General features: G+C 44.4%; 2 protein-coding genes across 2 annotated transcripts in view; one reads left to right on the top strand and one right to left on the bottom strand.

The window, feature by feature from the left end:
* The window catches only part of Kiaa2012 (KIAA2012 ortholog), a 97,824-nt gene extending 88,744 nt beyond the window's left edge, over positions 1-9,080 (top strand). Inside the window, exons 17-22 of the mRNA XM_026788872.1 lie at positions 429-543; positions 2,369-2,706; positions 4,314-4,501; positions 5,388-5,560; positions 6,207-6,426; positions 8,609-9,080. Of these exons, the coding sequence (XP_026644673.1) occupies positions 429-543; positions 2,369-2,706; positions 4,314-4,501; positions 5,388-5,560; positions 6,207-6,426; positions 8,609-8,747 (1,173 nt within the window). The 3' untranslated portion in view covers positions 8,748-9,080. The remainder of the gene's footprint in view (positions 1-428; positions 544-2,368; positions 2,707-4,313; positions 4,502-5,387; positions 5,561-6,206; positions 6,427-8,608) is intronic.
* Positions 9,081-11,122: 2,042 nt separating this feature from the next.
* Sumo1 (small ubiquitin-like modifier 1) lies at positions 11,123-16,635 on the bottom strand. The gene is made up of 3 exons (XM_005366405.1): positions 16,618-16,635; positions 15,021-15,092; positions 11,123-11,958 (listed from the first exon to the last, which is right to left on the bottom strand). The coding sequence occupies exons 1-3, from the start codon at positions 16,633-16,635 to the stop codon at positions 11,890-11,892; spliced, it is 159 nt and encodes a 52-aa protein (XP_005366462.1). The 3' UTR covers positions 11,123-11,889.
* Between the last annotated feature and the right edge of the window lie 349 nt (positions 16,636-16,984).

The raw sequence follows: 16,984 nt of genomic DNA, 5'->3' as shown, positions 1-16,984 counted from the left end.
TAACAAACAAGAAAATCGCTTCCTTTGCTTCAAGCTCTGCAGACCATGACGTAACATCAGAAAAGAAGGCAGGCCATACAGGGCTTTTCTTACTCTTTCTTCTCTGAAATTTTTCCTGGTTATTTTAAAGAAAAGGCGCCCTTTTCCCTACCGGCTCCACACTCTGAAGTTGGTCGCCTCTTTCACCCAGAACTCAAATGCGTTCCATTCTAAACCACCTTGTTCTTCCGGCATAATCTCCATTTGATAAACTCTTTCTCTTTGGAGCCTGTCCTGGCACTCGTATACCAACCAGGCTGGCCTTGAACTCACAGAGTTCAAGCCTCCCAAGTGCTGGGATGAAAGGCCTGCGCCACCACCATCCGGCTTGATAAACGTTTTTAGTTCCTATGTGTATCATGATCCTCTTTCTAAATTTCTTCCTTTAGGGAAAGGATTTGGTTGACAAGGCAAAGAGGAAGAAAAGAACCAAGACAAACAAGGCCAGAGGACCCAAAACAGAGAGAGAAGGAAGGGTCTTGGGGCACGCAGAGGCTGCTGGAGGTAAGGAAGGATGCCCGTGAGGAGTAGCTCAGACTCCAGTGGGCAGGGAGGCAGTGTGGACAATGGACTTGGCTCCTGCAGGTCGAGCTTTGCCTGACTACCTGGCCAAGCTGGCTTTGCAGCCCTATTTCACAGAAGTGTCTCTGTGCACATGAGCAGAGAAAACCATGTCTGAGTAGAGACCTGTGATGAACGTGACGGGGGCTGCTTAACAACGGCATTCTGTGAATGTTGAAATGAGTGCCGCCATGTTGTCTCACCCAAGGCTGAGAGGGGTGGGGTAAGTGGCATCGGAGGAAAAGTGGACCCAGGGTTTGTCACAGTGCGCATCACTATGGCTGCCACTATGAGCTAATAACTACAGTCTGAGATCTGTAATCTGAAAAAAAAACTGAAATGCAAAATGGACCCAAGTCTGAAACTTCCGGAACATCAACAAGATACCACAAGTAGATTCCGTATCTGGCCTCACAGAAAATACTGTGTAAGGCTCATGAGTTTACAGTGTACTTGAACTCAGTTTTTTGTTTGTTTGGTTGGTTTTTTGAGACAGGGTTTCTCTGTAACTTTGGAGCCTGTCCTGGAACTAGCTCTTGTAGACCTGGCTAGCCTCAAACTCACAGAGATTCGCCTGTCTCTGCCTCCCGAGTGCGGGGATTAAAAGCATGCATCACCACTGTCCAACTTGAATATAGTTTTATTTTGATTCTGAATAAAACCCCTTGCTTCTTTAAGAAAAACATCAAACCTTTACCTTTACCTTCAAACTGAGGGCCAAACGTTTATATGAAGCATTAACAAACTGTGGGGCTGGGCTTGAATCCAGTCACCAGGATTTTAAATTATACGCATTTAACGTATGTGTAAATATTCTAAAACCAGGAAGGATCCCTAATCTGAAATGCTTCTGTTCCCAGACGTCTCAGGAAAGCGATGCCCAGCTTAGGCAGAGCGCTTAGGAAGGGGAGGATGAGGTAGGGTCTGAGTGTTCTGAGCCTTAGAAGACCTCAGAGGCTCCCGAACTTCCTTTAGCCTAAAACTCACACCTCGTCTTTATCGTTCCAGAGATTTGTGGACCCTTTAAACAAATCACGTTTTTTGGAAGGACAACAGTGGGTCCCTGGAGACAACCCTGGGGACAGATCTGATTTTGGTTTGCTCTTCGAACTCTTGCTGCAATTACATTTATTTAGCCCCCAGCATTCCCAGGAGTAGGGAAAACAATGCCCTTGATCCTCTGAGTATTAAACCGACCCCATTAGAGGTGTGATCTGGGCAGGACTGTCAGACCTGCTGAGATTCTCCTCAGGAGTCCTGCCCCATCGTCATCGGGGTGAGACGGAATCTTTCTTTGGGTTCATTGGGGATTGAACCTTGGGCCCTACATACTAAACGCATGCTCTACCACTTAGCTGTATCTGCAGCCAGAGATGCAACCTTTCCAGCAGTGATACTGCAGCATGGTTGCATCTTTATTGACCTAAATATAACGCAGGGCTGCTCTTCTCAAATCATTATTACAATGCATATTCTATTCGCCCAGATTCTAGTCATGAATTCAGGAATATGCACATCAATTTATCTTATGCTAATCTTAAAGGTTATAAAAGAGCCAGGTGTGGTGGCACACGCCTCTAATCCCAGCACCCGAGAGGTGAAGGTATAAGGGTCTCTTTGAATCTGAAGACAGTCTGGTTTATATAGTGAGTTCTAAGACAGCCCAAGCTTCATAGTGAGGTCCTGTCTCAAAAGGGTTACTAAAGAGAATGAGCGGAGGTCACGTTTCTCCTACTCAGCAACCTCTGTCCCCCACCCCTTCCCCCAGGAAAGTCAAAGGATTCAAGAGCTGAAAAGAAATCAGAGCTAATTCCGAGAGAAAAGAAACCGAGAATCAAAGTGAAAAAGACACAGAAAGAGAGGAACGCGGAGACGGCGGAAGAGCTGCGTGAGCCCGACGTCGCTAACGCCAAGGAAGCAGGTGGTACCTCAGAGAAAGGGCTTCTCCGTCCACACTCTGCCACCGAGGAGCCTTGGCTTTCTCCTGAATCGGATGCTCCGGAGAGCCAGGTTTTTATCGACGGAAGATTGTCACACACACAGGCCACGGGTGTCATTAACAACATGGAATCTGAAAAAGAGGGAAGCCCTGAAGACCCTTCCAAGGTATGAGCAGGTGTCCTCTCTTGGCAAGAGGAAGCTTTTTCTCTTCACTCAGCAGAACTGCAGATGAGGGGAATGTCCCTCAAAAGGATGGACTTCCCGAAACAGATCTATTATGTGGCGATTGATTGATTGATTGATTGATTGATTGATTGATTTTTGAGACAGGGTTTCTCTGTGGTGCCCTGGCTGTCCTGGAACTCTCTCTGTAGGCCAGCCTGACCTCAAATTCAACTGAGATCCTCCTGCCGCTGCCTCCTGAGTGCTGGGATTAGAGGTGTGCGCCACTGCACCTGGCAAGCCATGGTCTTACTTGTTCTTTGGTGGCTTGAGACCCTAGTTAGAAGCCAGACCTGATCTCACTTTGAAGTGAGTGAGGCATTCTGGGATGCCCCAAACTGCCAGGGAATGTGTCCCATACTAAGGAGTAGGAGGTAGATACGGGGGGCCATCCGAGAGAGGTGCATGTCTCACTGGGACAGAGAAAGGGAGACGCAGAGGCTGTTAGAATCAAGCCACGTCCTCAGCTTGGTCTGGCACATTGCAAAGGCTATGGTGTGCAGCTGGACCAGGTAGCTCATGGCATCGCTTTCACGGAGTGCATTTTATGAGTTGCTGTGTACGCTCCAGTGACCTCGATTCTAAGGTGCACGTTTGAATAGAAAATTTGAATGAGCCAGGCAGTGGTGGCATACCTAAAATTGTGACCGAGTAAGGAGGCAGCATTGGAGAGAAAAAGGAAGATACATTTTATAAGCTGGGAAAAAACCCTCCGCTTAGCCGGGCGGTAGTGGTGCACACCTTTAATCCCAGCACTCGGGAGGCAGAGGCAGGCGGATCTCTGTGAGTTCGAGACCAGCCTGTTCTACAAGAGCTAGTTCCAGGACAGGCTCCAAAGCCACAGAGAAACCCTGTCTCGAAAAACCAAAAGAAAAACCCTCCGCTGAAACGGTGGGTTAACTAAGCCTGACTCCTCTACAGCCAAGACTGCATACTGCATTTGGTAAAACACCCTCTTTTGTCCTTGTTTGTTTGTTTGTTTGTTTGTTTTTCAAGACAGGGTTTCCCTGTGTAACAGTCCTAGCTGTCCTGGAACTCACTCTGTAGACAGGGCCTGCCTCTGCCTCCTGAGTGCTGGGAATAAAGGCGGGTGCCACCACCGTGCAGCTAAAACAGCCTCTTACCAGGACCGTGCCCCCCAGCCCCAGCTTCAAGTTCCAGAAGTCCCACCCCCACCCCCAAGATTTTCATTTGTTGGCCCAAATGGAGCCCTGGCATATTTTAAAGCTCCTTGGGCAGTTCTGAAGTGCGGCTAGGGTTGTAAAGGCCAGAACTTCTGACACACAGGAGAGTATGTCTGTTATCTCAGTGAGTACTGGATGTAGCCTTAAGGAAGACCGTAGCAGGACAGCCGTGCTCGCCCAATCCCAAAGCAAGTGAAAGACTTGAATGTAGGTCATTCCAGCCGCTCAGCCGGCCAGGCAGAGGCAGTCTATGCCACTGTGGTGGCAGTGTTATGTCAGCTTTAGGGTTCCATCTCTGATGAGAGAAAACCAATCTGGGCTGCAGCTGGGTCTGTCCCTTATACTGATACCACTCTGATCTCTTAGGCCCTCCTGGATAAGGCTTCTCGGGACAGAATTCGCCTAGAGAGGGCAGAGATGAGGCGGCTGGAGGTGGAGCGGAAGAGAAGGGAGCAGGAAGAGTTGGCCAGGCTCCATAAGGAGCAGCTGGAGAGAGCAGAGAAGATGAAGGAGGAGCTGGAACTGGAGCAGCAGAGGCGCGCTGAGGAGATCCGGTGGGCCAGCAGCCCAGAGACACCAGGCAGGGCAAACCTTCCCCAGGGGCATAGCTCAGTGCTAAGGCTCCTGCCCTGACCCAAAATCAAAGGAACAACCTGGACCAGAGATAAGAAACTGCCTTGACCATGTGGGTTACTCAAGATAGATGCTCATGGGGAATTTGGGGAAGGTGTTGAGATTCATTCCTGCATTTATCCAATGCCTGCTGTTGTCTGCTCTGTACTAGGCTTTTAATCTCCACAACTCTAAGAGGCAAGAATTTTATTTATTTATTTATTTATTTATTTATTTATTATGTATACAATATTCTGTCTGTGTGTATGCCTTCAGGCCAGAAGAGGGCACCAGACCCCATTACAGATGGCTGTGAGCCACCATGTGGTTGCTGGGAATTGAACTCAGGACCTCCGGAAGAGCAGGCAATGCTCTCAACCTCTGAGCCATCTCTCCAGCCCCAGAGGCAAGAATTTTAAGATCCATACTTGAATAGAAAATAAAGAAGCTGGAGAGATGGCCCAGGGATTAAGATCACTAGCTATTTCTCTAGAGGACCTGAGTTCCATTTCCATCACCCACAAGGCAGCTCACTGCCACTCCAGTTCCCAGGGATATGCCTATGCACACAAGCAAAAAATCCCCATACACATAAAATAAATCTAAAAAAAATAGAAAATAAAATGCAGAGACTTTAAGGCACTTAAATCCTGGGCCACAGCACTGAGCTATATGCCACAACATCTAGACCTCTAGACCCTGTCTCTCACCTCTACCCTTCAACCGTGGCTGTAGAAAACCTGTTCTCGAGGGGTGCTTCCAAAGCCTATTGCCAGTTGGTTGGGCCTGTATCTTCTGCCCTTTCTCTGACATCTGCTGTGTTCTCAGCCTGAGGAAGCAGAGGCTGGAGGAAGAGCGGCAGCGGCAGGAGGAAGAGGAAAGGAAGAGGAGGCGCCAGCTGCAGGCGGCCCAGGAGAGAGCCCGGCAGCAGCAAGAGGAGCTCCGGAGGAAACTACAAGAACTACAGAGAAAAAGGCAGCAGGAGGAGGTGGCGAGGGCTGGTGAGAAAACCCCTGTGCTTTCTTTAGCTCCCATCTCCTGGACCAAACATATTTTTAAATCCACATGTGTAAGCTGTTTTGTTCTTTCTCCCATAATGGTAAATTATGTCTGCCTACAGAGGGTGGATATAAAAGGGTGGAATATGAACAGAAGACTCTTGTGGAAACGACTGCAGGGTCGGGTCGGTCTTCTGGTTCAGCAATTGCCCCGGCCGGCACTGCTCAGGCGCTATGTGAACTGCTCTACTTGGCCCTTTCCCCAGATAGTCCGCAAATATCTGGAGAGCCTCAGACCATACATACCTTCAGGGGTGGATCAGATCATCTTTTCCAGATCAGCAAACTTTTCCAGACAAGGTAGAAAGTTCAGCGGATGATGCTGTGGTCAATTCCTGGTTCACACTCTTTAGACTAGTCAGAGTCTAGGTAGGTCAGCGTGTGGTCTGACGCTCCTGCCCACACAGCTGCTCACTGCCCCATGAACTCAACTGTTAGGAAGATCTTCCCTAAGGCTTTTTAATACCCATAGGCACTTTGCCAGAGGACTTGGATTAGTAAACCCACGGAGGCTCTCCTGGCAGACCAGAAATACCAACTGCTCTAGCGAGTGAGGCCCCTCCACTGAACACCTCTTTACGTTCCGCAGAGGCCGAGAAGCAACGGCAGAGAGAACTGGAAGTGCATTTGGCAGAGGAACAGAAACGCCTGATGGAAATGGCTGAAGAAGAACGGCGGGAGTACCAGTGGCAGAAACTGGAAGCAGAAGAGAAGGCTCGGCGGGAGGCTGAGGAAAAGAGGCAACGGGAAGAGGCGGCGGCAAGACTGGCTCTGGAGGAAGCCATGAAACTTGCCCAGGAGCAAGACAGGTACTTCTCGTAAGCAAGAGTTGGACAAAAGCTGCCCTCAGGGCTTGTGGCAGAGGCTTGATGATCTGGTGCCAGTTCTCACCTTACACGGCCTTCCTCACACCACAGTTCTCTCATCCCCTAGAGCACGGCTAGGAAGACTACTAACAGGGCAGGATTCTGTCATGGCTCATAGAACTTGTATTGAAGCTAGACACGCATTTAGGAGATCATTTCTCTTAATCTGGTTTACAGATAAGTAAATCCCAGGGTTAGTGTGCAGCAGGTTGGTAGAATATTTAGATTATGCCCTGTATTCAACTCCCCAGTCAAAGAGGAGCAAGATCTCCATCAGGGTCAAATACTGAGTTATGGCCAATACCAAGATGCATTGTGTAAATTGTAGACTCTAGGGATTCAGAAGTATGATATTCACAGTCAAGGGATGAGGATGGAGAGATACCGAAAAAAGACAATGTTTTTGGTTTTGTGTGGTTTGGTTTTTCGAGACTGGATTTCTCTGTGTAACAGCCCTAGTTGTTTTGGAACTAGCTCTGTAGACCAGGATAGCCTCAAACTCATAGATTACCTGTCTCTGTCTCCCCACTGCTGGGATTAAACGCATGTACCATCACACCCCGCCATGTTTGTTTTTTAGGCTAGCTACAAAACGCTATGTGGGAAAACTAGAAAGATGTGACAGAAAGCTTGTCATGTGACATGTTAAATAAACAGAAGCCCAGGATTGCTGGGATGGGGGTGAAAAGTGGTACTCTGGATGAAGCCAGGGAGTTACGCCAAGACCAGAAGGAACTAAAGTTCCTTCTTACCTGGGGCCGAGAGCATTTCTGATCTTTTACCACCAGAGAAACAGGAAGGTGAGCTAGGTGTGGTGGCACAGTTCTGTAGCTGTGGCACTTGGGGGACAGCCGCACAAGGAACCTTGGAGGGCTCCTGGGAGAACTGCAGCCAGATTCTTTCTCAAAACTGTCGGGATAGACGAGGTACAACCTGGGAAATCATGTCTACAACACTAAATGTAAACACTCCCCCCGCATTGAGTTGTAATTTTCCACAAATTAAATGGACTCTAATCTTCTCTAAAGAGAAGGCACCAGAACTCTCAAGACTTCATTATCTTTGAGTTGTTCCTTCCTTGGACTTTCTTCAGCGGTCAGGGGCATTACAAAGTAGGTTATTAGAAAAGTCCTAATTCAGCTTCAATAGTCTAGACACCACGTATGGTAGCAGTAGTAGTACGACAGAACGCAAGCTCCTAGAACCCCAACTTTCCATGAAAAACTGACAGGCATTATCGAGGTACTAGAATGATTATGTAAATAAAACCAGTTCAGGTAGCTGAGCAACTAAAGGGGTAATGGACTATCTCGTTCTTCCAAGAGCTAGAACCCAGTGCAGACCGACCTGACTTCATCTCCACCTGTGACATCCGCCCCTGTACTTTAACTTCTCTGGGCTGTTTCCTCATCTCTAAAGCAAGGGGGTCCACTTTAATCCTAGCACTCAGGGGATTAAGCCTGTGAGTTTCCAGGACAGCCAAGGCTACACAGGGAGACCCTGTCTCAAAAAAAACAAACCTAAATAAAGCAAGCAAACAAGTAAAGGAATCCCTTCCAGCAACACAAGTTTAAGAACTGGGAATTACCACTTCCCCTCTTCCTAATAGGACTCTCCTGATGCCCAAATGTCTCATGTAAAGGCACTAAATGAACAGAGTATGATCTTTCACTAAAACCCACAACCCAAATCCAAAACTATACTAACTTATAAGACTGAGTGCACGGGCGGTGGTGGCGCACGCCTTTAATCTCAGCACTCGGAAGGCAGAGGCAGGCGGATTCTGGGAGTTCGAGGCCAGCCTGGTCTACAAGAGCTAGTTCCAGGACAGGAACCAAAAGCTACGGAGAAACCCTGTCTCGAAAATCAAAAAAAAAAAAAAAAAAAAAAGGGGGGGGAGGCGGTGGCGGGGAGGCAGAAATCTTTAATAAATAAATTAATTTAAAAAAGACTGAGTGCACACCTTTAGTCCCAGCACTCAGGAGGCAGAGGCAGGCGGATCACAGCCTGGTCTACAAGAGCTAGTTCCAGGATATGCTCCAAAAGCCACAGAGAAACCCTATCTGGAAAAAAAAAAGACTGAACGCTAAATCATTTCTGGAACTGGGGTGGGTTGTCTCCTTAGGCAAAAAGCAGCTTTGGAGAAACAGCTTCGTTTTCATCAAGAACTCTTAAAGGAAGCCAACGGTCTGCAGTGGACACAGAACATTTCCAGACCATGGGTTTACTCATATTTCCAGTTCCTACAAATCCCCAAGCCGTAAGGCTAGAAGGAAACAAAAAAGTAAGTTACTTCTATAATAAAACTCGGGCCTGAGCTCAATTAGTCCATTTCATCTGATTTCCCTCAACCCATACCTCCCACTTTTAGAGACAGGGTTTCTCTGTGTAGCTTTAGAGCCTGTCCTGGGGTCTCGCCCTATAGACCGGGCTGGCCTCGAACTCAGAGTCGCCTGCCTCTGCCTCCCTAGTGCTACCACCGCCCAGCCGTCCAGCCATCCTCTCTTCTTTACCCTGGACTGGAACCTCTCTATTCCCAGCATTCCTGCACGCTCCACACACACAAACCCAATAACTTACCACTTACTTAAATCCTTTTGTGTTTCTAGGACCACATTAAGTTCAAAAGCCTTGGTGCTAAACCATTCCATAGTTCCAGCTGGAGACACCAACAGTGAGTTTGAGGCCAAGTATCAGAATAGTAAAAGAAATTGTTCAAAACAACATAAAAGGATGTTAAATCAAGCATTGGTGTTTTTGTCTGTATAAGGCTATCAGATCCCCTGGAGTTACGGTTGTGAACTACCATGTGGTTGCTGAAACTGAACCCAGGTCGTCCGGAAAAGCAGCCAGTGCCCCTCACCACTATGCCATCTCCCCAGCCCAATTTTCCTAACTTTTGATCCACACTTGTCTTAGTTTTCTTATTACTACAACAAAACTATACACATACACCCCAAAAAGCACCTTAGAGTTAAGCAGTTGGTCACCCTGCATCTGCATCAGCATCTGGTCAGGGATGAATGCTGGCTCTTGGCTCACTTTATCCTTCTTACTCAACCCTGGACCCCACAGAATGGCAGTACCCCCAGGGTAGGAATTCCCACCTCAAACCTTTCTGGACACACACCCGAAATCTTCCCAGAGTGACTTTAAGCCTAGGGAAGTTAACAACCAAAATTTAATCATCACACTGCCTACAGGTAAAGAACTGTATTTACTCACAAGGTATTGCTTTGTACAGGAATTACTTTTCCAGCCTAGGAATTTAGCTAATTTTTCCATTCTGTACTGCAGGAACTAAGTAAGTCCTTGTTTCATGAAAAACAGAAAATGGCAAACACTAAGGATGAGATCATAGTAAACTTAAATGTCTCTTTCTGACGCTTGTCAATCAACATACACTCAAGAACAAACATGCGTGAAACCATTACTGCTCATGTTTTCTCCCTTTTGCAAATTTAGGGTACCGCACTGAAGCACCAGATAGAGTGGCTGCTAAATACTACTTAGGGTCCTTTCCTAATAGTATCTATTACACTTCTGCTCCCAAGTGTCTATTTTAACAGTACTACTTTATCAGTCAAGGGTGTTTTTTAGGTCAACAGTAGAGTGTACTTTAGAAGACCCTCCAAAACAAAAATTATTTCTACCATTAAGCTCCACCACTAAATGCTGAGCCTTCATATATTCATGAATTCTGAAAAGCTCAAATAACCAATCAAATCTGTTACTTGAGCTTGACCAATGATGCAAACTCAAGATTTTCTACAACTGAACCTAATTTCCAGTTACTACTTAAAGACTATAACAGTAAATGCCAGGGGAGTCTAAAAGCTCCATTTTGTACAATAGAAGTAATTTTAAAGATAGGGTCAAATGTGAGTTTCAGGCAATCTTCCTTGTGAGCAAATTACCTGAGAAGGAAGGGTATATAAGCTGTTAGCAGTTTATAAAATGAATCTCAGAAAGGTTTATTTGCTAAAGTAGCCAGATGGCACGGTATCTGGAATGACATGAAATTGGATGTGCACATATATATATATAGTTCTGCGACTCACTGGAATTTTTTTAAAGATGTATTTATTTATTATGTATACAGTGTTCTGGCTGCATGTATGCTTACAGGCCAAAAGAGGGCACCAGGTCTCATTATGGATGGTTGTGAGCCACCCTGTGGGTGCTAGGAATTCAACCCAGATCCTCTGGAAGAGCAGCCAGTGCTCTTAACCACTGAGCCATCTCTCCAGCCCCCAAGTCACTGGGATTTTAAAAATACTCGAAAAGGAAAAACAAAACACCCAGTAATGGTTTGTGTGTAACATCCAAGAACAGCACAATCAGAAAAGACACGACAGTGGTGTTTCTCTGTGAAACAGTCCTGCTGGCCTCAAACTCAGAGGTCCACCCACCTCTGCCTCAAGAGTGCTGGGAGTAAAGGCGTGCGCCACTACCGCCTGACAGTGAGTTTTTAAAAAGGCACTGTGATCATATGTAAACGATTGATTCAGGAGGCACACCACTAACTCCCACTGCTTCAAGTCATTAAGGTCACCACTGTACAGCACTAAAGAAAACCCTATCTGGGGCATTTTCATCTTTCTCCCTACAAAACTAAATAAACTAAAATAAAAGGGGCTTTCGTACGGTTTTTACAAATATTGTTTATTTTAATGAAGCTGGTACAGACGATGTCCCTTGAAAACCCATGTCCCAGGCCAAAAACTACAAACAGAATCAAAAGGAGCAGTGTCTGTTGAGTACACTTCTGCAAGAGTAACTTTCCTACTAACTGCTGATGGAAATTACAGCTTTCCTGGGATCTTCAGACAGCCTGCCTTACTCTTCTCTCCGGTGAAGCCATCCTGGAGTTAGCTGTCACTCTCACTGTACCTGTCATCTTGACTGCAAACGTGATGCTCTTCTTTTGGTCCAGACCCTCAGATTTTAAAAGTAGCTTCAAGCTGAGGAAAGGTCATTTCCCCACAGTTCAGGTCTCTGAAGACCTTCCATCTCCCACTGAAAACCACGGTCCAGGCGTGAAGCAACTGCATGCTGGAACTTCAGGGCCAACTGGAAGGTCATAGGAAAGCTCCCACTGGTCCATCTTTTTATCATCACAAACTTGAAAATGCACAGTCCTGAAAAGGGTGGCCTCTCTGTGCACATATGAAATTGTTTAAAATATGAAGGGCAATATTAAGGGAGCTGAGGTCTGATCACCAAAAATCAGCACAACAAAAACAACCAGTAATGAATATTGAACACTAGAATTCAGATTACCAGATGTTCTAAAGAGATGGAGAGCCAGTATTCAATTTTCATTTTGAACACCACATTACAAAAGAACTATTTTTAAAAATAAAAAAGGATTAAGGGAAAAGGAAAAAAAATAAAAAGAATTATCTAAACCCTTGAATGACCCCCCGTTTGTTCCTGATAAACTTCAATCACATCTTCTTCCTCCATTCCCAGCTGCAAAAAAAAGGGAAATATGTTAACACTGAACTAAAAAAGCAACATTTTTACACCGGCTGCAATTATGTGGCCACTATTTTAAAGTACAATCCAAGTGTCACCTGGAAATAACCCCCAGGCTGAAATTCTTCTCCGGTGAGGCCAACACCTGGGAAGTGGAACACCTTTTAATCCCAGCACTAGGGAAGCCAGTGTGGCAGGCAGATCCTAGTGAATTTGAGACTAGCCTTGTCTATACAGTGAGTTCTAAGACAGCCAAAACTACTTAGTGTGACCTTGTCTCAAAAAAACAAACAACAAAAACCTGAATCAAGCCATTCAACAAAAATGGCACTTGCCTGCCACGTGCAAAGCCGTGAGACTGCTCTGGCCCAGACTGGGAGGGGAGGGACACTCTGCTTATTCACTCTACAATATGGAAGTGGTTTGCTTTGTTTCTTCTTTGGGGAGCGGGGATTTGTTTTTTGAGACAGGGTTTCTGTGTAGCTTTGGAGCCAGGCTGGTCTCAAACCCACTGAGATCCACCTGCCTCTACCTCCCAAATGCTGGGATTAAAGGCGTGCGCCGCTGCCACCACCACTTGGCCATAGATGGTAATTTTTATTCTGCACTTGTAACTTCCCTTTAATCTGAAAAATATTTCAAAATAAAAACTTCTTTAAAATATGGAGAAAAGTCAAGAACGACACAGGTACCTAGTTGAAGGTACCTTAAATGGGCAACATCTAAAGGACAGTCACACATTTAAAAAAAAAAAAAAAAAAACCTCTGCAGGCCACTGGTTAATTAAAATGATTACAACTGGAAGTCACTAAAGCCCAGGAGGCTGGATACACCTGTGAGAGGGTCCTTCTTTCCTTCTGTCTTTGGTTTTGTTTTTTTGAGACAGGGTTTCTGCACAGACCCAACCATCCTTAGAACTCCACATGCAGACCACCTACCAAGGCTGGCCTCCAGCTCTGAGACCCAACTGCCTCTGCACAACTACACCCAGTATAGCTGAACCTGGATCTCTAGAAACGGGAAGATCTACCTTATGGTGCAGTTTATATAAAAGACTTGGAGGAAGGAAGTTTTTGCTCTTTGCCCACTGTTCCTGGAAAGCTCGTTTCTTCACTGGTATAACAGCCCACTTCTTCAGGATACTCAAAACTAGCTGAGACGTTCCAGCCTCACAGACTGGACCTTCCACTGGTAGACAGCACTGCTGGAACAGCACTCTAATAAGTTTCCTTTATATAAATATTCTTCAGTTCTGTTCCTCTAGAGAACCCTAATACGGCAACTCCACAATGAATGGATCTGGCAATCATCATTTAACAGAGGCAGGCAGATCCCTGTGAGTTCCAGGACAGCAATGGCTCTGTACAAAGAGACCCTGTCTCAAAGCAAACAAACAATGAAAACCAACATTACCCATAATGGAACAGAGAGACACCATGTCATACTCAGAAACATACAGCTCCACTCTGTAGTATTCCTATCAAAAGTGGTTTAATAAAGCAGAATAGCTAGCAAAGTCAATTAGACCTTCAATGGCAAACATGGCTCTAAATGCCACAAAAGATATTCCAACGTTTTTCACGACTTATCAAAATAGCTAAGTAGGAAAAATGGCTTATTTAAAGCAAAGTAACTTTATTAATCACGATTATGAAAACACTTTGTAAACAAACGCAAAGGACTGTTGAACTATATACTCGGACCTGAGGGACTGCTCCAGATTCCCCAAGTCCTCAGAGTTCACCATCAACAAAGTACCAGAACTTGACCAAATGTAAGATGTGTCTGTCTTTAAAAGAAAGACCATAGAGGTCTTAGCCAATCCTCCACCCCTCTTCTTAGCGGCACTTTTGAAAGTACATAAGGAAATCTCAATTCAATAGATTATTTCCCCTCTCTGATAAACCAGCAAGAATTCACAAAAGTGCATTTAATGCTAATGAAATTGTTAAAAAATTTATATAAATTCATTTTATTATTTGTGTATGGAGATATGTATGAGATGAGAACAGGTAAATGTGCATGGCTTATGGGTAGAGGCCAAAGGACAACTCCATGGAGTTAGTTTTCTCCTTTCACTATGCAAACTATGGTGGTGGCAAGTGCCTTTACTGAGCCATTGCAGTGAGCCACCTCATCTCCCTAAGAGAAAAAAATTTCCCTTTTTAAGATTTATTTTCAGGACGGGTGGTGGTGGCGCACGCCTTTAATCCCAGCACTAGGGAGGCAGAGGCAGGCGGATCTCTAGGAGTTCGAGACCAGCCTGGTCTACAAGAGCTAGTTCCAGGACAGGCTCCAAAGCTACAGAGAAACCCTGTCTCGAAAAACAAGCAAACAAAAAAACAAAAAAAAAAGATTTATTTTCAGTGGGGTGGTGGTATCACACACCTTTAATCCTATCACTTGAGGCAGAGGCAGAAGGATCTCTGAGTCTGAGGCCACCCTGGTCTAGGTTGAGTTCCAGAACAGCTAAGGTTGTTACACAGAAAAACCCTGTTTCAAAAAAACAAATCAAACAAAAACAAACAAAAAATATACACTTGACAAAAATGTATTTGTCAAATGTATACTTTTTGTTTACACACACACATCTTGTTTGCGCATGGTACCCAAGGAAGTCAAAAGAGGGCAGCAGATCCCTTGGAACCGGAGTTACAGATGATATACCATATGGGTGATGGGAACTGAAACCAAGTCCTACGCATGAGCAAGAAGTATTTTTAACCTCTGAGCCCCAAGGAAAAAGCTATTTTTGTCCCCAGGATGTTGCAACAGACACTGGACCCAGCATCGCAGGATGTCCATGGTAGAGAAATGACTCCCATAAATGTGTTATGACCCTCATCAACAGGCATGCATGTGAACATACACATAATAAATAAATACAAATTTTAAAAACTGTTACTTTTTTCTCTTTTATTTTGGCACTAGGGATATCAAACTCTGGGACACATGGATATTAAGCACATGCTCTATCACTAAGCTACAATCCTCATCCGTTTAATCCAAAATCTTATTTATTTCAAAAGTTTGATTCAGAAAGAAACCATACTTACTTCTTTTGGAGTATGGTTATCAGCAATTCTCTGACCTTCAAATAGAAACCTGAGTGAATTCATTGGAACTCCCTAAAAAAAGAAAGCGTATGTAAAAATCTTAGGTTTTAAATAACTATTATACTCTAAAAACAACAACAACAACAAAAAACCCAAAACAACATAAAGGCTTAACAAGCTACATTGATCATAAAATTAGATTACCAATTCAACCATAATTACCATATAATGAGAACCAATTATTTGTTAGGAAGGCTATCCTGTACCAAGTACTTTACTTGCAGTCATAAATAAAGCTCTTTGTAAAGACTCAAGAGGTATTACCACCTCATTCATCTTCAGTTTACAACTAGGGAGCTTATGGCCTATAGATAAAAGAACTTAGCTAAGAATTTTAGCCCAAAATGATTAATAAGCCTTTCTTCCCAACCATTGTATTCATTTCCCCCTAAATCTGAGCTAGCATAAAAGAAAATAAGGCTGGTTGGTGGTAGCACACACCTTTAAAACCACACTCAGGAGGCAGAGGCAGGCTTATCTCAATGAGTTCCAGGACAGTCAAGGTTGTGTAAGAGAGACCCTGCTTCAAAACAAACATGCAAAATTTCAACCTTGGTTATTTCTAAAGTACTGTTTTTCTTGTTTTGGTTTTAATTTTTTGAGACAGGGTTTCGTGAAGCTCAAGGCTGTCCTCGAATTTCTTTAATAGTGGAAGATAACCTTGAATTCTTGACCTCCTCCTATCAGTGTTGGGATTACAAGTTATCCCTCTATCCCTCATACCCAGCATGAACTACACTCTTACACTACACTCTTACATATGCTTACACACACACACACACACCCCTGTGTATTTGAGGCAGGGTCTTACTATGTAGCCCTGGATATCCTGAAACATTTTTAGCTGAAGCTAAAGATTATTAATTCTTGAACTTCCCCCCCAATTTTTATTTAATATTTGTGAGCATAAGATGTATGAATGTAGACAACCATACAGATACTTTTACATATATAATTTATGTTCATTGGTGTTTTGCCTCATGTATGTCTGTGTGAGGGTGTCAGAAGCCCTGAAACTACAGGTATGAGCTGCCATGTAGTTGTGGGGAATTGAACCCAAGTCCTCTGGGAGAGCACTGAGCCATCTCTCCAGCCCCCATACAGATTTTTTTTAAAAGAAAGAAATTATCTTGATATATGCTTGAAAATATGTTAAATAATTAGCAGCAATCTATATTATGTATAAAGAAAAAAAATACTTTTAATTTGTTTTTTCTGTGTTTTGTTTTTTGCTTTGTCTTGTTCTTCGAGACAGGGTTTCTCTGTGTAGCTTTAGAGTCTCTCCCGGAACTTGCTCTAAACCAGGTTAGTGTCAAACTCACTGACATCTGCCTGCCTCTGCCTCCCAAATGCTGGAATTAAGGCACGTGCCGCCACCACCACCAGGTAAGTATTTATTTTTTATACGATGTTTTGCCTGCCTATATGTGTGTGCACCATTTGTGTGCAGAGCTCACAGAAGGGCATCAGATCCTCTAAGACTGGAGCTGCAGATGGTTATGAGCCATCAACTGGGTACTGGAAGAGCAGTCAGTACTCTTAACTGCTGAATCATGTTTCCGGCCCCAAGAAAATATGTTAATTATAGATTTAAATTTGATATAAATGACCTAAACCTCATAGAAGCACAGGGAAATTTCACAAAAATCATCAAAAAGGTTTGCCTTTATTGTTATATACAGATGAAAACCATCAAAAATATTCATCTGAGCAATCAGTAAAAGTGAGTTACTTTCAAACGTTTTCTATATCCTACTAAAACTGAAATGGGTCACAAAAGGAAAACCACGCATGAGCAATGGCAGACAACACTACAGTGTTTCCCTTCAGTTTCTAATGGTGAAAACAGAGTACACTTCAACAACCGTCATACGGAAGCGCTGTATTTAACAATGACAGACTAC

Source organism: Microtus ochrogaster, unplaced genomic scaffold (assembly GCF_000317375.1).
Source record: "Microtus ochrogaster isolate Prairie Vole_2 unplaced genomic scaffold, MicOch1.0 UNK8, whole genome shotgun sequence".
Classification (NCBI taxonomy): Eukaryota; Metazoa; Chordata; class Mammalia; order Rodentia; family Cricetidae; genus Microtus; species Microtus ochrogaster.
The sequence above is the reverse complement of the archived record's forward strand: the minus strand, read 5'-3'. Positions and strand labels throughout refer to the sequence as shown.

Bases quoted from the DNA above. Each gene is read 5' to 3' on its own strand.
- Sumo1 (XM_005366405.1), bottom strand. The intron at 11,959-15,020 runs GTAAGTATGGTT...TTTTTTTTGCAG, and splicing joins ATAACCATACTCCAAAAGAA to CTGGGAATGGAGGAAGAAGA.